This window comes from Lathyrus oleraceus, chromosome 7, assembly GCF_024323335.1.
Source record: "Lathyrus oleraceus cultivar Zhongwan6 chromosome 7, CAAS_Psat_ZW6_1.0, whole genome shotgun sequence".
NCBI classification, from domain to species: Eukaryota; Viridiplantae; Streptophyta; class Magnoliopsida; order Fabales; family Fabaceae; genus Lathyrus; species Lathyrus oleraceus.
In genome coordinates this window covers 183,620,239-183,648,099 of record NC_066585.1, presented here as the reverse complement: position 1 = coordinate 183,648,099, position 27,861 = coordinate 183,620,239, and the positions used below count along the sequence as shown (strand labels likewise).

Below are 27,861 nucleotides of genomic sequence, written 5' to 3'. Positions count from 1 at the left end.
AATGCTGAAAATTATGATGGATATGTTGTGTTGAATCTGAAATTGAATCCGTAATTGTGTGAGTCGTGTTTTCCCGAACGTATAGTTTTCTACGGAATTGGAATCGGAGGTCCGGAAGTCCTCTAACGGCGGAAAATGCGGAGAATTCTGCATTCTGCTTTGTGTTAGCGCAGGAACTGCTGTTTGGTCTGCGTTAACCGGTTAACCCAGGGTGTTAACCGGCTAACACTGTTACGAATTGAGAATTAGTGCTGTTTTGCCTGCGTTAACCGGTTAACCCAGGGCGTTAACCGGTTAACACTGATAAGTTTTGGGCAGTGAGCGTGTTTTGCCTGCGTTAACCGGTTAACCCAGGGCGTTAACCGGTTAACACTGTTGCAGTATGGAAAAATTGTTAATTTAAATGTTGTGTGTCTAATTGGTGGTTGCCTATATCAGTGTGTGATATGGTAGGGATTATTTCCCGCTATTTTGAGCAGTATAGGTATTTGTAGAGTGTGCTAATACTGTGTTCAATTATTTGAGATGATATGATGTTTTGACAAATGTGTTGAGGAGGTATGATGATATGCATAATGTTGTGAATGTATATATTATGCATGTATTTGTGAATGGGCTGTTGTATGGCTTAGAGTGTGAGCATGTGTCCATTGTGAATTGTTGTTGATGTTGCATTGCTAGATGATTAGCATGTATAGCATAGCCCTTGGGGTTGTAGCTAATTCCCATGGTGAGGAATTAGTGAGTGAATTATTGTAGATTTGTTGTTGATGTTTGCATGCTAGGTGATTAGTGTGCATAGCATAGCCTTTGGGGCTGTAGCTAATTCCCATGGTGAGGAATTAGTGAGTGAGTCACTAGATCTCAAATGAGTGGGACTAGTGAGCTTAGTAGCCGTATCTGGATTTGATCGGTGAGCTTGAACTCGATGTTCAAGAATAGTCGGTACCGCATGTGTGGAGTCTCATTTCATAATGTATGTAGGGCGTATAATATGAATGGATGTATTCCAATATTATACGTGTGGTTGTGTTGACATTGAGTATGAGTATGATTGAGTTGATATTGCCGTTGCTGAATGGGTAATCTGATTTGGGTGATGAATTGTGTTATTTACTTAACATGACATGATAATTTATAATGCTTATTATATCGATTGAGGAACTCACCCTTACAACTATTTTTTTCAGGTAACGAGCAATGAGTTGAGTAGAAGCTAATGCTTGGAGTCTAGTGTAGTCTCCTTAGTGGGTCGTGCTCTGATAGATGTAACATCGGGATGGGATGTTTTGAATATTTTATTGATTGGTTGTGAACCATTTTACATGTAATATGTTACATGTTTTGAATGATAATTTGATTTCTATCCGCTGCGTATTATGCAACTGTTTTATTTGATAAATAAATGAGCATGACAGGCTACTTTGATGAATAGTGTGAAATGTTGTGTGACACCCTTGGATGCATAATTACTCTGATTTATATATGTTGTTATTTTAATTAAATATTTGGGGTATTTTAGAAGGGTGTTACAGGACCATTGTCGTTAGTGGAGTTTTGAGCATTCTTCCTGAGTTGTTGCAGAAGAAGAAGTAAGTGCTGATAGTCTTCTTTTGAGATTACATAATCTTTTTCTACATTATGGAGTAACTTGAAATCTGAGGAAGGTCTGTTGTTTTTGGTGCGATATCTAAAGGGAAAGTCGTGTTTGAAGCAACATGATTCCACATTGTTATTGGTTTTGTTATAGTGGGTGCACATCATCGAACCTCTATTGGGAGCCATCCCTCTTCCACAACCAGTGTTAGGGGAATTGTTGGCATAAAATGGTGGGTGTGGTGCTGAAGGGAGAAGGCGGGGCAACTTCTTATTGTGCAATCAAGGAATAAGTGCGACTAATGTTTGGAATATGATCAAAAAGAAGGGTTTGAATGCGAATGTTATGATAAATATCGTTCAAACCCTTGAGAAAACACTAAACATGTTCCATGTGATTGTAACTTCGAACAACTTTGGCCAAATCACATGTGTAGGGGACGATGCAAGAATAAGGTGTTAGGCGAAGATCCTCAAGCTCATCCCGAAGAATCTTCAGATCCTTTAAATACCATGAAAGAGAACAGTCACCTTGTTTGATGGAGTGAAGGTCTCGTAGAAGGTTGGAGAAGCGAAAATGGTTTCCCTTGGTGAATCTTTCGCGGGGATTGTCCCATAAATTGAACGTTGAATCAACGTAGATAGTACTTTGAGCAATGTGTGGTGAAAGATATCGAATGATCCACTAGACTACCATGTTGTTAGCCCATTTCCATAGCTTGAAATCTTGGTGAGACGAAAACGGCTTCGAGAGCGTTCCATTGATGAAACTGAACTTGTTCTTGGATGTTAGAGCGTGACGCTTGGATTTGCTCCAGTTGTGATAATTGTTATCATCCAACGGTGGCGCCACAAGAACGACACCAGAGTTTTCACCGGGATGAAAATAGAAGGGGCTTCTAGAATTCAAAATGGAATCTTAAGAATCGTGGTTGTTGGTGGGGATTTTGGTGGTGGAATCTTTGATGGTGAGATCCTTATGGTTGGAATCGTCGTCGGAAGCCATGGTGTTTGTTGAGAAATTTTGGAAAGATGATGAAGGTATGAAACCCTAAATATGAATGGGTAAGAGAAAACGAAGTGAAAGACAAAAGTGGCTACACCTGATACCATAATACTGTGATTAATTGGAAAGAGTCTATTGTGCCAAAATCTAATCTGATTATTGTTCACAGTGCAAATACAAAAGATAATCAAGTGTCTTATATAGACACTTGAGCCCAAAAAAATATATGAGTTAACTATCTAACTCAAACCTAATAAAAAAACATCTCTATGTATCTAATACAATTCAGCTTTGCATTCGGTATTTTCATTTTATTTTATTTATTTATTTTTACATGATTTTGTGAGAGATTAAAGGAGATAAATTTATCAGGTGTCAATTAAGGTAATTTTGCTTTTGGTGTAGAAATTGTAGATATTGATGTTAGTTTCAATTTGAATTGCACCGCATCCAAATAGTGATGAAGTGTATGAAGCAGCAGACAGACCTGTTGTGAAGGCAGCCATGGAAGGGATTAATGGTAGGAAATTTTAAGATATAAAAAATAAAAAGGTAGAAATTGGAATGTGATGTCAAATTTAGTGAAAGTTACTTTACGATGCAATTAAGTGTCACTCAAAATTAATTAATGGATTGCATCTTATTTAGTTTTAATAGTTTTTTAGGTCAAAAGTATTCTGATTAAGACAATGAAGGCTTCCTTTGAACCCCAGAAAAGCTACCTGTGGTTCATTTGTTATTGATCTAAGCACTTTATATTCATTGATGAAAAATTAAAAGGAACAGTTTTTAAAAGACTAATATTTGTTTACTTAATTTTATTAGATAAAAAATTAAAATTAACTTAAAAAATTAAACCTAAAATAAATCATATGAATCTCACTTTCCTACCTATATTCTTTAAAACTGTAACTAAATTTATCTTTAACCGGTAAAATTAACAACTAAACTATTAAAAAATGATTAAAAAAACAAAGTATTAAACAAAATAAATGAACTAAATTTCCTAAGGCATAAATTATATTTAAAATTCTAATCCTAATTTCCGGTCGTTTAGGGTTCGTGTTTGTGATTGCCGCTTCAATTTCAATCGCGCCAACTCTATCTATCAGACGATCCTCACATTCACATTGCAACTCAACTTCACGTATCCTACAAAGTCTTCAGCCGTCTGATTTTGATCACCCTCAACGCCACCACCCAACGAGCATGTTCTTCTTCCTTTCAGGTTCTTCTATTATTCAAATTTGTTTTTTGTTTTGTATTTGTTACCATTACTAAGCTGTCATGTATTTTTCTAACTAAAGGATACATTTTTATTGCGCTTTTGGAATAATCAGTTTATGGGTCTTTGAGGAAATTATAGTTTTGCCTTTGTTGCAATATAAACCATCCATTTCTCAATGCTTATTTAGGGTCGGTTTGGATAATCAGCTTATTTGCAATTTATAGCACAAGTGTTTCTGGAAATAACCGCTTATGAATAAGATCGCATAAGTTATATTGGTAACAAAAGATAAAATATATTTAAATTGTTTTTATATAGATTATAAGTTGTTTTCATTAGCTATGTTGAAGAAAAGAATTTAAAGAAATAAGTTCAAAATTAAAAAAAAAATGTAGTTTTGATCTATATAGCACCAACACCACTGAAAAAAAAAGACGTGTCCCTGTCAGTGTCCGAAACTGACTCTGATACTTGTGATTATATTTAATTAATTTATTTTTTTAAGCTATTACGTGTATCGACATGTCAGTATCGGTGTGTTTCTAGTGTCCGTGCTTCATAGATCTTGATTAAGTCTTCAAAACAGGCCCTAAGTTTATTTTGTTGATTTTGGACTACTAAGCTTTGCAACTCCTTCTCCGAGTCCCACATGAACCATGTTTGAGCTTGTTTGGATTTGTGTCATGGTATTCATGATGATGATTCCTCTAGGACTTCCTAGTTGATACAAAGGGAAAGACAATAGACATAACAATTATGACATTCTAACAGAAATATCTAACTGAATCTAGTTCCCCGTAAGACATTTTACTGAATGCAGGATTGTTTAGTACTCCCTCTGATTCATTTTATAAGAAAAATAGCTGATTTATCAAGACCTATGAAAGCGTTTAAAAGTTATGTTTTAAATTTAAGTTTTACTAGTATATTGAGAACTAGTGCAATATACGGAAAGAAAATTGTCCAAAGAATATATGTTGGTTACGATTTGCAATTTGTTCTGTTCAGTTATAAAGCAGCATTGCCGTTTGACAATACTCATTGATAGTGTTAAATTCATTCAAGATTGGATAGGACCAAAAGAATAGCCCCGATTGTTTATGAGAAAAGGATTGATGCATATTATTGTTTAAAGCATACTGTTATATTAAAATCTTTTAAAGAAAAAAATATAGATACATAAGGACATAGACTAGCTGCTTCAAGGGTCAGCCCAACTACTATTAGGCCTAAAAGGATTTTTTTTAAGCTAATAACAGAGAAATCAGAAACCTTTTTTGGCCTAAATAATATTTAAGTGAAAAATTAATTGAGAAATCTTGGGCCTTTTTATGTCTAATACTAGTCAGTTGTTTTTGTTTTATTTTACAAATTGAGGCACAAAGCAAGGGCTTTATCAGTCTTTCCCTTGGACCGGTTGTGGCTCCAACAGCCACGGGTTTCCTGCATTTGTATCTATTTTATTATCACAGCAGTACTATCGAGATATGCATTTCTTCAATTCACCATTGACTTATTACCCATCAATTTTTTTATAAAGATTAATATCATAATTGTAAATTTTGAGTTGATTATTAAACTGTTAAGGAGACTAGTTTACTAGAATACTCAAAGAACTTTAGGAGATTATAGCTATCATTGGTTATAGTGAATTATCCGATGAGGATTGCTAACCGTAGTAAGAGCCTGAAAAATTGAACATTTCTTATCAGAACCATTTGATTGTTAGGCAAATTATTCACCAAAACAAATAAATTATTTTTTCAGTTTTACTTGATTAAATGGATTCCCTTGAAAATAAAATAGCCTATTCAAGCAAACTGATTAGGGATCTAAGCACCGAAGTTCCATGCTTACTGGCTAAACTGATTTGAGCATTATTTGCATTGAAGTACTATTCCATTTCTCTCATTATAAAGTATTTATTGACAAATGCTACTTAAAAAAATTTGGCCGGTAATATTTATTTTCCTTCTTTGTAAGCCTTTGTTTCTGTAGTAATTTTTTACAAATATAAATAAATCTCATTCCCTCACCCACTTATCCTCTAACATATCACCAGGTGGTGAGGAGTCTGATACCTGCCGCTCCCATTCTCAAAAATAAAAGATGAGTGTCAACGCAAGATATATCACGCCCAGTGAATTCTCCCCAAATTATGGCCAAATGATTTCTTGCTAGAGGGGTCGTGTTCGGGATATAAAATGAATTGAATTCCTTCCTTAACAGCTTGAACTCAATTCTGTTTGTTATGATCCTCACAATCTTACTAGGTTGTCAGTGATCCCTTAGATTTGCATCTACACGTTGGTACAGCTACAACCTTTTTCCGCCTTCTCCAAATCTTCTCTTGCGTCCTTCTTTCCGCCATCATCATCGTCGTCGTCGACTTTCATCTGCTTCCTTCTTCATTTGGGCACGAATGGACAAGTAATGCTTTAATTAATAGAATAATCTTATCATACGTATAAATCTATTTGTCAAATATTCTCTCTTGCAAATTAAGGTAAGTAGGTCATTCACTATTTATTAGAGATCGAATTGATAAAATTTGGATATTGGAAGGTAGAGAAAATAGATAATTTATGAGAGATTTCACGACCTTTTTTCAGTTGTTTTTGAGGACACATTAAATTTGATTTTGCCTTGGTGATGGCTTTTCGCACTAGTACTGTTTAGAGATATATGGTAAACCTCTACAGATATGGAGTCTGGTTATGAGTAATTACTTGTAAATTTTGGGTATGGATACTTTAGTTCCCAACTCTATTCATACCCGCAAATTATATACTTTTTGTTTTATATTAAAAATTCGATTTCTTTTTTGAAGAATTTGTAATTAAATCAAGTAGTTCTGTTTTTTAATGTTTTGTAATTAGGAATTGGATGATGTTTGTATATTTTTCAATCAATAAATCATTTTAGGGAATCCTATTTTTTCTGATAATTTTTAATTGTTAACGATAGTATTACAATTGCATACATGTTTTAACCTGTTTGTCAAACAAGTGCAATACGTTAGACTATATCCAAGTATAAAAGTGCCCAATAGGTAAGAGTATAGATAGTAAAGTCTCTACATGAGTAAGGAGATAAATACTTCCGAACCTTACCAATTTGCATTCTTACTTAAACTTAATAAACCACTCCATTACTTAGTTGAGGAGGTAATTTATTTTTAAATTTAAGTTCTAAGCCACTTTATGCCTTTGAAAAAATTGTGACATTCATTATTTATCATATTGATACAAATTTTACTACATGTGTATACCTTTTGCTGTAGGTAGAATTAAAAAGAAGCTGTTGTCACTTGCTTGTTGACATGATTATAATTAACATACCTTTTGGCTGTCAGGTTTTTAATGCTTGGAAACATTAGGAGAGCTGTCCAATCTATTCGTAGGATCCATAAAAGTAGATATCTCGGAGTGAGTAGAGATGGAGCTTTGGTCTCAGTTGCACCTAATATCAACCAATGCAGGATGTATATGCAATATAAATTTCCTAGTGAAGGATGTAGTTCATTCATGTGGCGAGGAACTAGAGAAAACTTCCACAAAGGCCGTTCAATTTGGAACTTATCTGCAATCTCAACAAAAAATATAGCAGCACAAAATCCTCAAACTTGGAAATTGCTGTACAAGATATATTCCTCCAATGGTTCTAATGGATTTACCTCCATAAATATGGTTGCTCAAGCAGTGAGCCTGGCTTTATCTCGTTCTTGTTTTCTGATTCCTAGTATTTTTGCGTTTGCATGTGGAGAGCTAGCATTGGCTCAGCAAAATCAGTTAGATGCAGGGTGTTACCCTTCACAAAATGCTTTGTCTACGCGTGCACAAGATGGATACAGTTACATGTTTGCATTTGTATTCAGTGTGGTAGAAAGCCTGGTCTTATTAACAAGAGCTATATATCTAACAATATTATTCTCTCCAAGCATTCTAATGGCACCACTTGCTGATTATTTTGGACCAGAGTTCAGGAAAATGTGGCTCCGGATTGTTCATCGCACACTAGAAAGGGCAGGTCCAGCATTCATAAAATGGGGTCAGTGGGCTGCTACACGGCCTGATCTATTTCCTCAAGATCTATGTACTAAGCTTGCGGAACTTCATTCGAAAGCACCTGAGCACAGTTTTAGCTACACAAAGAAAACTATAGAAAAAGCATTTGGCCGTAAAATTTCTGAAATTTTTGAGAATTTTGAAGAATTGCCTGTTGCATCTGGAAGTATTGCCCAAGTGTATCGTGCTTCTTTAAAATACCGTTACCCTGGTCAGCAAGCAAAGCCCATGGTAGTTGCAGTGAAGGTCAGACATCCTGGCGTGGGAGAATCTATTAGAAGAGATTTTGCTATTATCAATTTTGTGGCAAAATCTTCAAACTTCATCCCTGCACTTAATTGGTTAAGGTTGGATGAAAGTGTTCAGCAGTTTGCAGTTTTCATGATGTCTCAAGTTGACCTTGCAAGGGAAGCTGCTCATTTGAACCGCTTTATTTACAATTTTCGTCAATGGAGGGATGTGTCTTTCCCTAAGCCTGTTTATCCACTTGTGCATCCTGCAGTTTTAGTGGAAACATATGAGAATGGAGAAAGTGTCTCGCATTATGTTGATGAGCTTCAAGGACACGAACGGATTAAAAGTGCTCTTGCTCATATTGGTAGTCATGCACTTTTAAAGATGCTTCTGGTAACACATTATCCATTTACAGTTTTCTTTTTTGGTTAGATATATTGTGGTTGGTGATCTAACTGTTTTTTAAGGATTTTATTTTAGCATTCTGTGTTTTATATATCGTCAAGGGAAAATCATGATTACTAATGTGCCTTGAAATGGAGTTATTATGGAATAGAGTGTGAGAGCTATTTTCAGTAGTCGCAGAGCCAAGACCCTAGATTTAGAGGTTAACGTATTCATTTTTTCCAACTTAATCAAGTTTGTTTGATCAACAAATGCACTACTGAAACTTTAAGTGATGAAAATGTAAGTACTGATTTGTAATGTCTTATATATGTCAGGTACAAAATATAAAATACAATCATGGTTGTTATTACTGACAAGGCTTATATTTTATGTTTGCCATATACATTCTTCCATAGTATGAATTGGACTGTCAAAGGTTATTTAAGTCAACAATTAGACTGTTAATTCTGTCAACAATTATCAACCATGCTCTTTTGCTTATAACACGTGCCTTGTACTTTAGACTTTGTGAGGATATCTTGTCATCTATTATTGTACTACTTGTTAGATTTGATCCTCTGTTGGCCCTAACCGAATAACTTATGTTTACGAAAGAGTTGGTCCTTGACATGGTATTAGAGCTTTACTGACCAAGAGCTTTTCAACTCCAATCTTGTAAATAAAAAATTGAACTTCAGCCTTAGGTGAAATTGGTCTATTGACTTTTCATGTTTTTAGCCCAAAAAGTGCGCATGCACGAGTGAATGTCCTAGATGTAAAATCGCTCACAAACATTCAAGTAACAACTTATGTCAGGAGGATTGGTTCTTGACAGCATTCATTTCTCTTGTATTTCATAATTTTTCTTTCACACGATTCCTTTGTGGGGACCTTTTGATGGATTTAATCTTGAATGTCATACAGTTTTTTAACTTCCAAGACACTGACATGTCTTCTTTCAGGTGGACAACTTCATTCATGCAGACATGCATCCTGGAAATATCCTTGTTCGAGTGCCTCGGAGCAAGGATCGCAAACGGTTCTTCAAATCTAAGCCTCATGTAATTTTCCTTGACGTAGGTATGACTGCTGAGCTCTCTGGTAGCGATCGAGTAAATTTATTGGATTTTTTCAAAGCTGTTGCCCGCAGAGATGGTCGGACTGCTGCTGAGTGCACACTCAGGTTGTCAAAGGAACAGAATTGCCCTAATCCGAAGGCTTATGTTGAGGTAATTTGTTTAGCTACAACTTTTTCTAGGTGGGAACTATATTGTATATTGACTTATGTTTCTGTGTATATGCATTACATGAAGGTACACAATTTATTTTGTCAAATTTCTATAGTTATATATATTGAAAGTGTAGCATATGCAATCATAATTGATGATCAGGATTAAGTTTTTAAAAAATTAATCACTAAGTTCTTGTCTTCTTGACCATCTATTACCATGCGTGGAACCATGTGAGATACTCACCTACTCAACAGCCTGTATTTGTAGTTTCATAAAAGTTTTGTCGAAAATGTATTGGGGTGCGAGGATTTGTGACCCACATATCCAAATGATACTATTTGTGATTGTATGGTCGATTAATTCCTCACCTTTCACATGCTTTAGCCTGACAACTTACCACCCTCACACAAACACAATAGACTTTGTGGTATCTATTTTCAATGTTTGTGTGCATACTAATACAATTCATAATTCTACTGTGCGATCTTGGTGGTAAACCTTGCATATGGATCTGCTTCATTTACTAAAGATATACATATTTTCTTTTTCTTATTAAAGTTCATTCACTTCGAACTCGTTGGTTATGATTGCGAGTCATTTTATATATTGGATTTCCTCTTGGTTTTCTAACAGGAAGTGGAAAAGGCATTTACCTTTTGGGGCACTCGAGACGGTGACTCAGTTCACCCTGCCGAGTGCATGGAGCAATTACTTGAGAAAGTTAGACGTCATAGAGTTAATATTGATGGCAATGTTTGTACTGTCATCGTGACCACCTTGGTTCTGGAGGTAATTATTTGTTATATACCACTGTAATTGAGGGTATGTTTATTTTGTGATTCACATGCATGGGAAACATTGGTGAAAGCATAAATTAGATTTTATTTTACAATGTTTTCTTTTCACATACAATCTACATTGGTAATTATTATTTTGCGTTTGTGAATTTGAAATTTGAAGGGCTGGCAGCGCAAGCTTGATCCTGGGTATAATGTGATGGAGGCACTGCAGACATTGCTGATTAGAGCTGATTGGGCAAAGTCTTTTGCTTACACAATTGAAGGGATCATGGCTCCTTAAGGAAGGTGCTTTCTTGAGATTAGTAGGCATTTACACTAACATCCAATGAGAACTCTCTATTTTCCGATATTGTACTATCCATTTGAAAATGTAGTTACAAAATAGGGTGGTGTGACCAAATAGTTAATTTTGATTAGATGTCAGTGTAAAGTAAATTTACACTGACATTGTATATCTTTTACATCATTACTTCTTTATTGAGGCTCTTAATAAGCAATTTTCAAACGTAGCCGAGGGCATTGGTCCCTTCTTTTGATTCTCTTTTCTTGAGTTACATACCCTGTAGTTATCTTTGTTAACTTCCCGCAGTTATTACTATGTGCTTGAGCATCACAGTTTGCAAGTAAAGGTTAATAAAGAGATTCAATATTTGGGTCCTTATATTGTTAAGCATGCAGGAAAGCTTGATAAATAGTTTATTTTGGTATAAGTTGAATGGCTCTCTTTTATAATGTATATATGTGAAATATAATTTAGTCTCTGTTTCAAAGCAAAAGAAGCCCTTAGGGATGGTTATAGCTACCGTGTTGGTGATGGTAGTTCCTTGTTCTGGTTTGATCTTTGGATATCCAACAATCCTCTATGTCATCAAGTGGATTTTGTGGCCATTCAAGATATACACAAACTAGAGTTCAGAACATTTTTATTGATGAGAAGTGGTGTCTTAATCATTTATACACTTCTTTAGCTCGAAGTTTATCAGAAATGATTAGTAGCCAGCATCTTATTCTTAATGATGCCACTAAAGATTGTTTTATTTGGAATGTGATTATGGAGCACAAATATATTGCTTCAGTGGGTTATAAATGGTTAACAGCAAATAGAAGTGATTCAAATCATGATCAATCTTGGTCTTGGATTTGAAAAATTCATGCCCCTAAAAAAATCATGTTTTTTCATTTGGTGTGTTTGCCATCAAGCCATTCCCACCCTCAGTCTGCTTCATCCCAGAGGTATGTCAGCTATTGTGTGAGGGATTGTCCTTTAGCTACTAGAATTTGGCATGCCGTTGGTTTTACTAATATTAATTTCTTTTCCAATTCTAATGCTGCTATTTAGATCCAAGTTAACTACTCTAGCATCTTATCTATCTGGTTCTTAGCTGGTTTGTGGTGTAATTGAAGGGCTCGAAACATTGTCTGTGTTGGCAAAGAAGGTGTCATCCCTGCCTCAAATATTGTCAGGTATCAGAATCCTAGAAGCAGACATTGCTAAAGTTAAAGTGTTTCCTTCTATCTCAAATAATTCAGCAATTTAAGATGGGTTAGATGGATTTAGTAGCTTCATTGGGATCTCAAAGATCATCCACGTTGAGCTGTTGGCCCTTCTCCTTGGATCAATGCTGGCTAGATTGAATGGCTTCAATGAAGTTCAATGTTATTCTGATTCTAAAGCAATCATTGACTTAGTTTTAAAGCTTCTTAATCAGTTCCACAGGTTTGCAGCTATTATAGCGAACATAAGGGAGATGATGAATTTTGATTGGGAGGGAACTATCACTCAGAATTTGGAGGGGAGAAGAAAATAGGATTTTGAAAAATGATATATTTTTTATAAGTATAGAGAAATTTTTAATATTTTTTTTTTATTATTTATTTTAAAGAATGGTAAAGCCTTAATTCATCTTTTAGTCCCTCAAGTTAATTTATGGTTTCTATTTAGTCCCTCAATTAAAAAATGTTACAATATAGTCCTTTAAGACACCTCTGTTAGCCTTATATGTCACTTCAGTTAAATTATAATGGAAAAACGTTAAAAAACGTCAATATCACATAGTGAATTACTGACATATCATATTGTTATTGTTGTTTCAATTATTAATATTCATATTGTTATTGTTGTTTCAATTATTAATACACTTATTTTAATGTAAAGAATGAAATATCATTTTCTCTTTTAGAAACATAATGTCTGAACTCTAGTTCATAGTTCTACTCTCATTGTTCGAAATCCTAGCTGTTGCGAAGAAGAGGAAATTGGAGTGACGAAGACGACAATAGTTGGAGCTACGAAGAAGATGCTACTTATTAACTTTCACCATTGTTCATTTTCAGTCTAAGGTACGTTTATGTGCTTACTATTTTAAAAAACAAACCTTGAATATTTTCTCTAACTTCAAAGATTCATTTCTGCATTATTTGGTGTGATTAGGTCATGAGTGATATGTTTGAGTGTGTTATCCATCATGGGGACGTGTTTATTGAGTTTAACCGATTAGGTTACAATGAGTTAGAGGAGGTTTGTCAAGTTGACCCTGATTTCTGGAGTTATTTTGAGGTGTTAGATGGGTTAAGGGATTTAGGGTATTCAAAAGTGGAGAGTTTGTGGTATTATGCTTCAATGGATGATAATGAGTTAATGTTACTGAAAGATGATGCATGAACAAATAAAATGAAAATGATTGCACCGATCAATTGAAATGTACATCTATATGTCATGCATTCAATTTATGGGATTAACAAATACTGTCTCTAGAAAATAGTGTATGATCAAATGGTGTAGAAGAAGACAAATTGGAAGATGACACCTTGGATGATTTGAATAATGGTGTAATTTTTTTGTGATGATTTGACGACTTTTGAAGATTTGAATAATTTAGGTGACAAGTTTGATGAAGGAGGGACCAAGTTTGATGGTGTATAAAATATAACCGCAATTGGCAAAGATTCATTTGAGAATGTTAATTTGGATGGGACCACTGAGGGCATTGACCAAAAAGATTCATGTCTGGATGTTAGTTTGGAGGGCCCACTGTGTTTAAGGATGCATAATGAATATTATTTCAGAGGGGATCATTGATTATATGTTGTGTGATCAAGAAGTTGATATATTGGATGACACACCGTATTTGGTACGTGTTCAAAAAGATTAAGTAGCTGAGAGACTTATTTGTAACCAAGATGAAGATGAGGGTCTGAAATGTAACCAAGAAGATGAAGACGGTGGTAGTGAAAATGACATTGCTTTGAATGTGAACTTTGAAGATTTTGATGAGGATGCTATAAGAATTGGTGAAGAAATTGTTGTGGATAAAAAGGATGGTAAAGGAAAGGGGAAGGGCAAAGTAAAAGTTAAAGGAAAAGGGGAAGGGCAAAGGAAAAGTGAAAGGAAAGGGGAAGGGAAAAGGAAAAGGAAAACGTAAAGGAAAGGGGAAGGGCAAAGGAAAAGATAAAGGGAAGGGGAAAGTCAAGGTTGAGAGACCAAGTAAACAAAGGGAGGTGGAAGAAGTAGTTGAAGGTAGTGACTCAATTGATAGTGAAGATGAAGAGGTTCTAAAGGATTTTTTTAGAGGTTTTAGCGACATTGAGGAATATGATAGTGCTGAGTCACCCCAAGAGTATGATAGTGAAGATGAAGAGGTGTTAAAAGATGATTTTTCAACATTCAAGTTTTCAAAAAGAATGGAGGATTATAAGTGGGAGTTAGGGACTTATTTTGCTACTAAGGAAGAATTTAAAGAGGCAGTTAGAACATATGTTATTCATTCAGGTAGAAACTTGATATTTAAGAAAAATGATAACAAGAGGATGAGTGTCATATGTAAGAAAGGTTGTCCATGAGAGTCATAGTTTGCAAAATTACAAGATGAAGAGACTTGACAGTTGAGAAAAATTATAGATATTATGGATAAACACACATGTAGTGGGGATTATAAGGTTAGGTTTCTTAAATCCAAATGGTTTGGCAAAAAAATCAAAGTAATGGAAGAGAGAATCCTAGTTTGAAGTTGACTGATATAATGGAGAAAATTAAACAAAAATGGAATATAGGGATAAATAAGACACTTGCATATAGAGCAAAGTCACTTGCTATTGACATTGCCGATGGTTCATTTAGGGAGCAATATACAAGAATCCATGATTATGGTCATGAGCTGTTAAGGGCAAACCCTGGTGTAACGGTAAATTCATGACCATTAAGCTATGGATAAACTTAACGTCAATAAAATCAGAGTCGCCACCGCGCTTTTATTGTTTCCAAGGGAAAAAGGAAAAATATGAACAAAACCCAAAGATAAGAAGTTTTCAAATCAAAATTAATAAAATGCCAGAGATTACAGGTAAGGGGGTTGATTACACAGAGGAAAGGTGTTAGCATCCAAAGTGTCCTAGATACTCCTAGGGAGCCTTTTTTGTGTGTACATGTGTTTTGGTATAAAAAGATGTTCGCAATAAATAGAGTAAGGGGATGAGAAAAGAATTCATTAATTATATTTTTGTGTTTGACAAGACCTTCGGACTTGTGCCTACGTACCAATATAAAAATGAGGGATCAAAATCTCGTAGTTCGTGATATCAATTTCAAAGTGAATGAATTGCTTTTAATAAAAATTTAAGTTTGAAAGAGGCGCAAAAGAGCAAAAAGAGTTTAAATGAGTGTTAATTCTTTTTTTGTCTTTTGAAAATTTAAGTTAAGTATGGTTAAGTTCATTTACAAATTTGATTAAGAAAAAGAGTTTGAAAATGCAATGGCATAAGGCCAAAGTTTCTAATTTGCAATAAAGTCTAAGTTCAAAAATCACAACCAAAGAAGGTTTTGAAAAGAGGAAGAGATTTAAAATTTAAGAAGTGGGAGGAGATGAAAAGACTAATCCTATGCACAAATTAAAAGTTAAGAGTTGAAAAGATCTGACCAATGAGATGCAATCCAATAGACAAAAATGTCATTTAGAAACCCAATTTTTCCTTGGACTTTAGAATCAAGCAATATCAATACACACATAGCAAGATGAAGAGCAAGGCATCAAATAAAGATAATCACATCCAAACTAGCAACTTCATATTCTTCTTCTTAAACTCCCATGCGTCAGATGATATACTCCTTAAATGGCTCAGAATAAGGCATTAGACACAGGTTCAAAGTAACATCTTCATCAAGACCGTGTAGCAAATGAACTCAAATGGATCTCAACACTTGTATCAGATGAAAGCTCAATTCATAAGCACTTGGTTTCAGAAAAGTTGGCATTGACCAAGTCCTTTTGCATAGGGAATGTTGCCTAATTCTAAGTCTAAGTCTCAGATCAAATCCAACAGTCCACACAAATCTTTTTTAGAGTTTTTTTTGTTGTTATTATGTACATTAAGGTCGAAAGACCACAAATACAAACAAAATACACAAACAAGTATATACAATCACAATATATGGCTCAAGTGAGCAAAGATGAAAATGACATTAAAATAAACAAGTTAAATAATATGAATAATGACAAATGATAAAAGACTTGAATTTAAAGTGCATAAAAGTAAATGGCTTAAAATTAAAAGTTAGTCAAATGTTAGTTGATTAGAAGTTAGTATTGTTTTTGTTTTTCAATTGTTTAAGTCATTCTTTGGAGAACACTTAACCCTCTATTCACTAGCATGGATCCTTGAACCAAGACATCTTCCAAAGGAAGGAAAAAAGACCAAGTTTCTACACAATACCATGAAAGGGGGAGACTTACAATCCCACTTACTAGAATTCTATGCTTTTGTGTCAAAATTTAGCGCTATGTTAAACAATCGTAATTGGACTTATGTAGAAGTCAAAACTATCTGAGGCGACCGTGCAATAGAAATTTTAGTGTTAATGCATGTTAGAGATATGGTATAATGAACCATACTCCTAAAACATACCACACTTAAAATAAAATGGCAAAAGGATGAACCTAATCTCATCCATACTTGTATTGGTTTATGAACCAATTAGCCTTAGGATATAGAGATATCATAGGTCAATGAAATATGTGGGATAGAAGGGGATTGAAGATGAAGAGGGAGGGGAAATGAGACAAACACAAATTGATTATGGGAGGACTTTTATCAAATTAAAATCATTCATTCATTTTAGGAGATAAAATATACATTTCATCAATCCCCTAAATTCAATTATTTTAATCCAACAAAGTCAAATCAACCTTGACCAAGGCCCAACAACAATATTCAAACTCAACAAGTCAATGGAAATAGCCCAACACAATTTATTCACAATTAAACAATTAAAAAATCAATTAAAAATACATTAAATTAAATTATGGTTGATCAAAAACCTAAAAACCTCTTCAAAACACCAAATAAATGACCAAGAAATTTATCATAGGTCACACAAGATCAAAGGACGTTGGAGAAAAAATTTCATAAATTTTGGAAACTTAAAAGTATTTTTAAACAATTAAAAAATATGCACAAAAACAATTAAATCATGAAAAATATTAATATTGGTCCAAAAAATAATTTTAATTCAGAAAATGAAAGAGGAAAATATTTGAGAATTTTTTATGAAAGTCTCATATTTTTTGGATCAATATTAAAATTAATATGAATTAATGAAAATAAGGCAATTAAAATGAAAATCAGAAATTACAAAAATACGTGGACCACTTGATCTCCCTCATTAATTGAGGTGGCAGATCAAGTGGATAAGAGCGCGCTATCCATGTTTTCCCTAGTCAAATGTCCCACACGCGTGGTAATCACTTTGGACGCTCAGGATTAAAACAAATTAAACGGATCATGTGGTTCAGAAGGATGCCAACACATCGTCAGAGCCAGAGCTCCGGTCTTCTTCTCCGGTGGACCTCACCGGACTGGTCCACCTTCAACCATCACCAAAATAAAAAAGGAGGACATGAATTTAAAGAAAAAATGCCCAGGAGCTCGAATCTGGTCTCAATTTTGCCTAACTCCAAGTATTAGCAAGATACAGGGAGTTGAATTTTGAGGATCATGATCTGAGTTGCTTCGACTTGACCTTTAAGCAACTCAATCTTGTTACCTACATTGGTAGAACTTCAGACAACCAAAAATCAACAAGAATAGTGAAGAATTGAGTGAGAATCGAAGAGATGAAAAATTCTGAAAATCCCCTTCAATGTAACTTCAGATTGACACGATCTTGCTCTCAATTATGCTTGACCTTGCTTCAGATGCTTGATGAGGTGGAAATGGATCAAAAGAGAAGGAAGAACTCTTGGAGTTTCAATCTCAAAAACAATGAGAGATTCAAACTCGATTTTCAAAGAAAATCTTCAAGCTTATCCTTTGAATGTGAGGGTTTAGAGTTACTGATTCAAAGCTTGTGCGCCAGTGTCCTTAATTCTGAGTAAGAGAACCTCTATTTATAGTCAAGGAGATTGATAATTGCACACTTCCATTTTTGGCCAAAGTTGGAAATCTCACTTGCATGCTTGCATGGGCGTGTGATAGGCCCATCAAATGATGCACTTAGGTCCAAAATTGTGTGTAAGCAATGCTGAAATCATGTGGAAAGGCCATGCAATCGTGTATGAAAAGTGGAACTTCAAATCTTCCAAATGGTCCTTCAACTTTAAGTCATGCGTAAGTCATTTATACTTTGTCCAAATGAGATGAATTTGGACTTTTTGGAAAGGTTAGGTCAAGAGGAACAACTTTCATGTTGAATACTTTTTCATTTGAAGCTTGGATCATGATGAATTTTGAGGTGGAAGTTTGGAAAATCAAACATATCAATTTTTTTTAAGTAGCAAGCCATATGTTCACTTCTTCCACCTTGAGTAACTTTTTATTTGGACTTCAAATGAGAAAAGTTCCTTCATCAAAGTTGTAGCTCTCTCAAATTCCTTCAAATTGGTCACAAATTTGACCTCATTTGGATTTAACATGAAGGAGTTATGCATTTTAGAAGTTGAGGAAAATCACTTGTTCAATGGTATTGGCCCAAAATGATCTATAATGTTTCCTTTTATCACATCTACTTGCAAGTTGAATTTGCACTTACTACAAACATAAAAGTTGAAGTAGACATATTGAATTTGATCATGTAACTTGAATTACTTTCATATCATACAAATTGAGCAAGTTATGGTCTTGGGAAGTTGACCTCCAAATTAGGGTTTAGACAAAATGACCTATAATCTTTCACCATAAAAAATAACTTTCCAAACAAAACTAGCTCTTGACCTCAACATCAAAGTTGTTTGTAATGTAATTTAGAGTAATTTTTCTCTTGTAATCATTTTCATATGACAAAACGTGTAGGAGATAGGGTCTAGGGAACCCCAGTTTTGACCAGTTGAATTCCTCTGGTCAACCACCATGAACCAACTTGCTAGCTTGATATTATCTTGAATTTTGGGACTCATGGAGGATCATATATGCATAATATGATGAAATATGAAGTATCCCTTGAAATATTTGATCAATTGGTGAAGAAACTTGTTGAAGAAGTCACATAAGATACCCAGATGAATTAGGGTTTCCAAGGCAAACCAACTCCAAACTCTTGATGATTTATTGATAAAAATAACATGTGAAGATCATGAAGATTCATATATGATACTTAGAGCCATAGTAAACCACTTCTTGATTGAGCTCCTTGCATTGAGGGTCTCAAACCCTATATATGAGCTTGATAGAGCATAGGTGAGCATGTGCACTACCTATAAAAGAGTTAAGCTATACAATGATATATTTTTGATATTTTGGTTAGTAAACAAAGAAAAATGAAGTATGATACAATCAAATGTGCTTGGTGATCTCTCCCAATGCAAACCTAATGAATGAGGGGTAAGGAGGATGTCAAGGTGTGATCCCAATGCTAATGTATATGATGAGAATAGCATGAGGGATCTTATGATCAAAATTGGGCTTACAGTTGGATCAACTATGAAAATTACAAGTCATACAGTTCAAGGTGGAGAGGAAAGTAGTGAGAATCCTGAGAGGTCTTTGAATCCATATTTCCAAAGGATTTATATATGCCTCAAAGCTTGCAAGGATAGTTTCTTCAAGTGCAGGCCTATCATAGGATATGATGGGTGTTTTTTAAAGGGTTATTATGGTGGACAAATACTTACAGCCATTGGGAGGGATCCAAATGACCAAATGTTACTGTCGCGGCTGGAAAAATGACAAGGTCGCTACCATCCTTTATTCATTCCTAAGGAATAGGGAAATAATGATAAAACCTAATGACTAAGGGGTGAGAGACTAGGTTCGGGAGTCGGTTAAGTAAGGGGAAGGTGTTAGGCACCCCTTACTCCATTGTACTCAATGGGATCCTCCTTTAGTTCTAGGGTTAGTGTGTTTCTAAGGAATGTTTACTTTAATATTTATTAATTGTTTAATTATTTATTTATTTACAAAAATGTTTTATTATTTTAATAAGGGAATCCCTAAGAAATGTTTTTGATTATTATACTCGCTAGAGTCTTACAACTCTAGGCCTACGTACCCTCAAATTTATTGAAGGATCAGAACCCCGTAGTTCGTCTTAAAAAATGTTGGTTGATTTATTGTTTTTATCCCTTAAAAATTCTCACGCATCGGGGGCGGAGAAGTAATTGATTTGAAAAAAATGCCTCAATACAATAGGGTAGATGTCTTACAATTTGAAGTGTGTTGAATTTGATTTTATCCCTCTTTGATTGATTGTAAAACAAATCTCATTACTTTAATTTAAGAAAATGATCCCTAGTGATATTATATCATTATTCCAATATTAAAAGTTTGATTTAGAAATCTAAAGACCGTATCCCTTATCCCTGACTTTAATCCCTGGTTTTATCCCTAACAATTGTTATAAATTTTATCACATGCTATCCCTAAGTTATCCTATGATTATCCCATGAATTATCCCTAATTATATCTCCTCATGTTCTAATTAATTTTTTTTAATTAATAATGATATTGTATATTCAATTAATAAAAATATTAAAAAGTTAATGACATATCCCTTATCCCTGATTTTTTTTATCCTTAAAATCCTAGAAATTTATCCCATGTTTTATCTCATGTTCTTATCCCTTTGATTATTATCCCATTTGATTGCAAATATAATTTAATTTAGTTGAGAAAATAAATTGAATAAGATGCAATATGATATATTCCATATCCCAAATTTATTCCTAAAAATGGTTAGAATTTTATCCCATCTTATCCCAAGTTATCCCATGAATTATCCATAATTATATCCCTTAATTAATCTCATTCTTATTTATATTAATCCATTTTTAAGGATTAATCCTTAATTCCGCAATGTTTGATCATTCTAAAGTTACCCCTTAATATTAATTATATTTTGTTCATTATAATTATTTAGGTAATTATTTAATTATCTTTTTTGAATACTTTTAAACAAATCTAAGAAATAGAAAAATCTGACTAAGTAAATTAACAAATTAAAAGTATTTTCTATATTTTTTATTCGCATTAATCAATAAGGGACCACTTAAATTAATATCTAACTAAAATAATTTAATTGGTTAGAACTAATTCGGATATTTGAATATTTTTTTAATGATTTTTTATATTAGTAACCGAAACTGACTAATTTAAATTAAATAAATGAGAAATCCCTAATTAATTGGAACTGGTTCAATAAAATGAATTATATCTTTTTGTATTTTGGATTAATAATTAAAATTAAAAATTAAGATAAATAAAAGGATAAGAAAAAAATCTCATAGAACTATAATAAATTAATGAATTAAATATAATTTATAAAATAAATTTTTATCTTTAAAATTTAATTATCAAATTACAAGTGTAACTATCTCTTTATAAAATAATCACAAACAATCAAATTATAATTTTTTTGACAATTACCATTTAAACTCAGTCATCAAATATGTATATCCCACTTAGTTAACTAAAAAGATTATTTTGTATAGATTATAAACAAGGTAAATAAAACACAAAAATTTCATAATGAACACTATAATTAATTGTGATATGGTTACCTAAGATAAGCATTCAAAGAAATTTGATTTTTTTTTAATATTTAATAACATTGATTAGATACTTATTAAATAATAAAAAAAAAAAAACAAATAGAGTCAAAATTTAATGAGTCAAAATTAAAAAATATAAGGAATTCCTCCTCTCTCTTCGGTTCTGCATCTATTTCTCTCTTAATTCATTCCTTCCTCTTTTCAATTTCTCATCCAAAATCAAATGAAATAGAATATCACAATAACAATCAATATCCCTAAACAACAACCAATCACTAATTGCATAGAGTATGAAGAGAAAAAAACTAACATACGTGATAGTGAGTGGTTGCCGATTTCGTAGTGCAGTAGTTGCCGACTACTGTGTCGTGGCAGAAGTTTCACAATAATTCCAGGGTTGGCGCGTGGTTGTGTAGTGGTCCGTGATGTGATCTGCTTCAGTCGTATTTTTTCGACGAGTTCAATTTTGAATTTTCGTTCCTCTTACTTTTAGATTTGATTGTTGGACATGTTGTTGTGTTTTTTTGATCTCCCCTTATTGTTGTTGTGAGTCATAACTTTGATACTCCTATGTTTGAGGGTTAGAATTTGCCAAAATATATTAAGGACAAACTATGATGAATCAAACCCTGTAAAAACTTAACAATTATAGCCGGAAACATTGTAATCATATTAGAATGCAAATTATATTTTAAAAGAACATTTTATACTTTACTAGATTGGAATAATTAAAATGCATATTATGTCTGAAAAATACATTTTATATATTACTGAATTGCAACGGTATAGTAGAAAAAATTGTTGTTATTTTGTGTAATTTTGTTTGTAAAAAATGGTATGTATAAAAGTACTGAGTTTCTTGTTAACATGAAGAGTAGATATTTTTGCAAAGAAAAAAAATTTAGATCATTCAAATTTATCATTATAAGATAGCTTAAATGTAGTATAGTAGAAGTATAATTTAGCTAGTGCATAGATTGAATAGTATACTGCAACAAATTGATCCAAAAAATTACTACTATTATGTATGGATATTGAACAACAACAACATCCATGATAGATGCTCCTTTTCAAAAATTAATAAAAATCATCGTAAGAGTGTTGTGACTTGAGATGTGTAGTGATTGTGATATATTTCAAAAGAAAAACCATCAGAGAATCATCATTTGGTTTTAAAATAATTAAATTAAGATCAAACAAAATGTAAAAACGTTTTATAATAAAATTGGGACCCCTTGAAAAAACAACGTTTGGAACTTGATAAAACCCAGTTTATGAGATTCTGTGTGAAATTCTCTCTAATTCGGTCTAATTGGTGTCCCCCTAAATAATGAGAAAATGAGTCCTATTTATAAGACAAATTAGGTCACTATAAATAGAAAAGAATTAATTGTGACAAAGTACAACCAATCAAAAATTAGATCTGAAAAAATTAACAAAATACATTGAATCTGGACACTTTTGATATTTTTTTATTTTTAGTAATTTTTAACTATTATTGTGAATAAAATGAAATAAAGTGAAAAAATCAATTTTTTAAAAATATATAAATTAAAAATACGAAAATTAATTAATAAAAGATAAAAAATGCAAATTCAGAATTTTTTGTGATTTTTATACTTAAAACACATAAAAAGGGAAAAATAAGAAAGGTAAGATTCAAACACATAACCTCTTTGTTCTAACTTCTTGAAAATGTGTTTTTTTTACCAATTAAACCAATGTATTTAATTGAAATACAATGAAACTATAATAGTAATATGTTAGTGAGAGTTAATTATACTAATAACAAAAAACCTCTATAATTTCATCAATTTATACTTTTATTAAGTAAATACTACCCCTAATTAATTATTTTTTTTAATAAATAAGACATATTATCCTAATTACTAACCCTACTAACTTTTCTTAAAATTAATAGTAATACCCTTTTTAGCACGCTCCTACAAATTATATTTTTTTTTCAAAAATCTAAATAATATCCCTAAACTAAACTCAACTCTTAAGAGGGACTAAAAAATTAAAATGGTCTCCCTTTGACTTTTTAGGTCATTTGACCAGATGATTGGTATGCTCTGGATATGTTAGTGTCGGCTGAAAATAAAAATAAAAAGGTGGTCAAAATTTGGGGTATGACAGTTGTCAATAACATTTGTTGTAATTGAGGGAGAAATCAAAGATTCATGGAGTTGGTTTTGGGAGATATTGACATTTGATTTGGAAGGTGTCAGATTACTCAAGACTTATACATTTATAAGTGACCAACAAAAGGTATTGACATATGAATGGTCTGTTTTAATTATTGCTTACACATTAAATAGTTTTAGACTTACATATTCATGATTGTAATGCAGGGTTTGTTGCCCACACTTGATGAGTTGCTACCAGAGGTAGGCCAAAGGTTTTGTGTTAGGTAATCATTATTGTTAAGTCATATTTGATCTATTACATGAGTTATTCTTGTTAGGTACTGATGTGGATACCTTTGATATGTGATATTCTTGTTAGGAGCTTATATAGCAATTTCAGCAAGAAATTTCCAGATGTTAAATTAAAAAAATTGATGTGGAAGGCTGCAACTTCTAGTCATGAAAATGCTTGGGAAAAAATAATGCGTGAAATGAAAAGTGTTAATGAAGAGGCATTTAAGCACCTATGGAAGATTCCACCGAGGTTCTGGAGCAAATTAAGATTTATAACTAGTCCAAGGTGTGATACTTTGGTGAACAACATGTCAGAGGCATTCAACTCAGTATTTGTAGCAAAAAGAACCAAGCCTATTGTGACTATGATTAAAGAGATAAGAGTGTACCTGATGCAAATGTAGGAGTTCAACAGTCAAAATAATGCCAAATTTGTTGATAACATTCTACCAAATATAAAAAAGAAGCTGGAAAAGGAATCACAAAGAACAAACAATTGGATTGTTAGGTAATGCTTCATATTTGTTTGAGACATTAACAGTTGACTTGATATAACATTGACTTCATAATTGTTTTCTGCATTTGTAACAGGTGTGCAGGTGAATTTGATTATGAGGTTAGACATATATCATTCAATGGAGAAAAGTTTGTTGTTAATTTATCAAAGAATGTTCATGTAGAAGGTGGATGCTGACAAGACTGCCATGCTGCCATGCAATTTCATGCATGAAAGATCAACATTACAAGTTGATGATTTTGTGCCTGAATATTAAAAAAAGGAGTGCTATGAGGCTTCTTATGCACTAGTGATTTATCCAATCAATGGGGAATCTCTTTGGACAAAAACATACGTTGTTGACCTGCACCATCCCCATAAAAAGGCGACCTGGTAGACCCAAGAAGAAAAGGGATAAAGAGGCTGGAGAACAAGTGAGAAATGAGTCACAACTCAAACGAGCAAAGTTTGGTATCAAATGCAGTCGATGCAATAAGAACAGTCACAACAAGGCCACATGCAAGCTGCTTTCAACTTCAACTCAGCCTACCCCAACTGTTACTGCTACTGAGCCTAGTCCAACTGTTGCTACTGAGCCTACCCCAATTGTTGTTGCTACTCAACCTACTCCAACTTCCCCTTTGAGTCAACCATCACTGCCTGCTGCTTTAAGTCACCCATCACTACTGCTTCAAGTTAGCCATCACTGCCTGCTGCTTCAAGTCAGCCAACACCAACTGGAGGTTCAACTCAGCAGCCACTAAAAAAGAAAAGGAGACTTTAAAAGGTCTAAAATACGTTCTTAGCCAATCCTAATACTTATGCTTTGTCCTTAACCACTTTTGTTGGTTATGTTATGTAACATATGACTTACAATGCTTGTTTTGTTGTTTATGACTTATAGCTTATAATGCCACATTTGTTGGTTGTGTTATGTAACATATGATTTACAATGCTTATTTTATAGTTTCTGACTTATGGCTTATAATGCTACTTTTGTTATGACTTATAATGCAACCTTTTGTTATGTCTTATAAAGAAACTTTTTGTTATAACTTATGTTTATGTTAGATTTGTTCATTTCACAGAGGTGTTCATTGGAAACAAAATTATAAAATTATGTATCTATTAACATTGTTATGACTTATGGTTATGTTACATAAACTCATTACACAAAATTACATTTTCCCTGATATGTTCATTCGAAACAAAAGTAACATTTCACTAATAACATAATGACAAATTAATTTCATTCATAAACTCATTACACAAGATTACATTTGTTTTTATATATTCATTGAAAACAAAAGTAACATTTTACTAATAACCTCATGATAAATTCATTTCATTCATAAACTCATTACACATAGGTGCTTTTGTTCATCAAATACAGCCAACATACATAACAATGTTTACATATACATTTCATGATAGATATAAATAAAAGACTGATAAAATCCAAACCTAAAAATACATTGTTACAAATACAATATTCAACACTAAGCTCAATATTCCAACCACAATGGACACTCTCAACAATCCTCTAGTCTGACTGATTTCATTCTTCAATTTGTACAATTTCTTCTTTTGCCTTTGAATCTTCAGATCCCTTTCATCAACAATATCATCATCTAACCATTTGAAATAATTGCATCCCTTATGCATATGATTCCTGTAATTTCAACAACCCCAAAATGTTTTCCCAAAATTAACATTGTTCATGCCACCCACAGTACGAATGAGACTTTCTTCTTCACAAAAACACTCCCTCCTCCTGTTTCTACGGATAACCGACCCAGTTGTTCCAATAAAATCACTGCTTGACAACTTTGACATTGGGAAGATGAAGTTTAAAACCTTAGAAACGGATACACGATGATAGTTCAACACAACCTTGACTATAACACAAACAATATACACGACGGGATTGAGGAATAAAGTAAACACAAGAGGAGGTTTTTTTTTACGCAGACAACCTTAACGAAAGTTCAACACAACCTAGATTTTGTTCTAATGCAGACAAACTTAAATAATGATTTTTTTAAAATCATTTTGATGAGTCATTATACAGTTGGCACGTCTTGTTACAAATACTAACGTTTTCTCAACTTAACTTACAGAAAGAATCAACATTGCTAACAAAACTAATATTACGGGACCAAACTGTAATGATTTTTTATTAAGGGACTAAAGCAGAACTTAAAATTAACTTATGGGACATGAGGGCTAATTATGCCAATGATAAAAGAGTTACATATTTTTTAATTTTTAAAATACTATACAACAACAATTACGCTTTATCTCACTAGTGAGGCCGACAATATGAATCAACTTTCGCCATAGTGTTCTATTAACGATCGTGCTTTTATTTAAATCATTAATCTCAAGATTTTTCTTAGTAACTTCTCTTATAGTCTTCCTGGGTCTTTATCTTCATTGAATTGTTTGTCTTTTCTCCATCTGGTTTACTTTCCTTATTACAGAATCTACAAGTCTTTTCTCTACATGCTCATACCACATAGATTTATTTTTCACCATATTCTATACTATACTTAAATATAGGTGTTAATTGCATGAAGGGTAGAGAGGGATCCTCACCCTCCTCTAGGTTTTTCATCTTTTTATCATTGTTGATATTTATGTGTTCTTAAAGAAAAATTGGTGATAAATTTGATGTGATTGATGCTCTTAACATGAAATTCGTGCTCTAAATTACTCTAAAAATTATACATGATGGGTCTATATGAATCTCAATGTTGTAGTTGTTATTGATGTGTTTTGGTTTTACGAACATAACCTTATATTCCTGATAAAATTCATGGATTAAGTGTTAAATCAATGAGTATATGATGTATTATACATTTGATAGACATGTATGATACTTTCCTATGTGAGTAGGGATGATTCATACTGGTTTAGATGTAGGAAAACTTGAGTTTTTGATTTTGGTTTGATCTGTATTCGCCTACTGGGTGTTTGTATTCGAATATAGATGTTAGAAATTGGGTTTTGGATCCTTAATCGAAACTATATTCGAATACACTTAGCATGTATTTGGATACATTGTTTAAATGTGGAATTTTTGGATTCTGGACGAGTTGTATTTGAATACAGCTAGTCCTTATTCGAATACAGTTTTAGGAGATTTTAATGCAGAATTGAAATTAACATAACTTGAGTTTGTGAGTCCGTTTGAGGCGGGGTTTGAAGGGTTGAAAAGCTAACGCATATGACTACCTTATGGTTCAAAGAGATTAAGTGTGCTTATGAGGTCGTGAATATAATGATTTACTCATGATATTGCAGAGTTGGGTGTTTTCGAATCATTTTTTCGACAGAGTTCTATTTTGGTGAATGTTTAATACTCTTATGTACTGATTAACATTGTTTGGCTCTGTTGGATATAAGGTGATGAGTTG

At 33.1% G+C, this 27,861-nt stretch overlaps 1 protein-coding gene across 1 annotated transcript; it reads left to right on the top strand.

The window, feature by feature from the left end:
• The first annotated feature begins 3,602 nt into the window (after nt 1-3,602).
• LOC127101648 (uncharacterized) lies at nt 3,603-11,091 on the top strand. The gene is made up of 6 exons (XM_051039117.1): nt 3,603-3,830; nt 5,893-6,260; nt 7,186-8,524; nt 9,481-9,747; nt 10,384-10,539; nt 10,711-11,091. The coding sequence occupies exons 2-6, from the start codon at nt 6,253-6,255 to the stop codon at nt 10,828-10,830; spliced, it is 1,890 nt and encodes a 629-aa protein (XP_050895074.1). The 5' UTR covers nt 3,603-3,830; nt 5,893-6,252; the 3' UTR covers nt 10,831-11,091.
• The last annotated feature ends 16,770 nt before the right edge of the window (nt 11,092-27,861 follow it).

Bases quoted from the DNA above. Each gene is read 5' to 3' on its own strand.
- LOC127101648 (XM_051039117.1), top strand. The intron at 8,525-9,480 runs GTAACACATTAT...GTCTTCTTTCAG, and splicing joins CACTTTTAAAGATGCTTCTG to GTGGACAACTTCATTCATGC. The intron at 10,540-10,710 runs GTAATTATTTGT...TGAAATTTGAAG, and splicing joins TGACCACCTTGGTTCTGGAG to GGCTGGCAGCGCAAGCTTGA.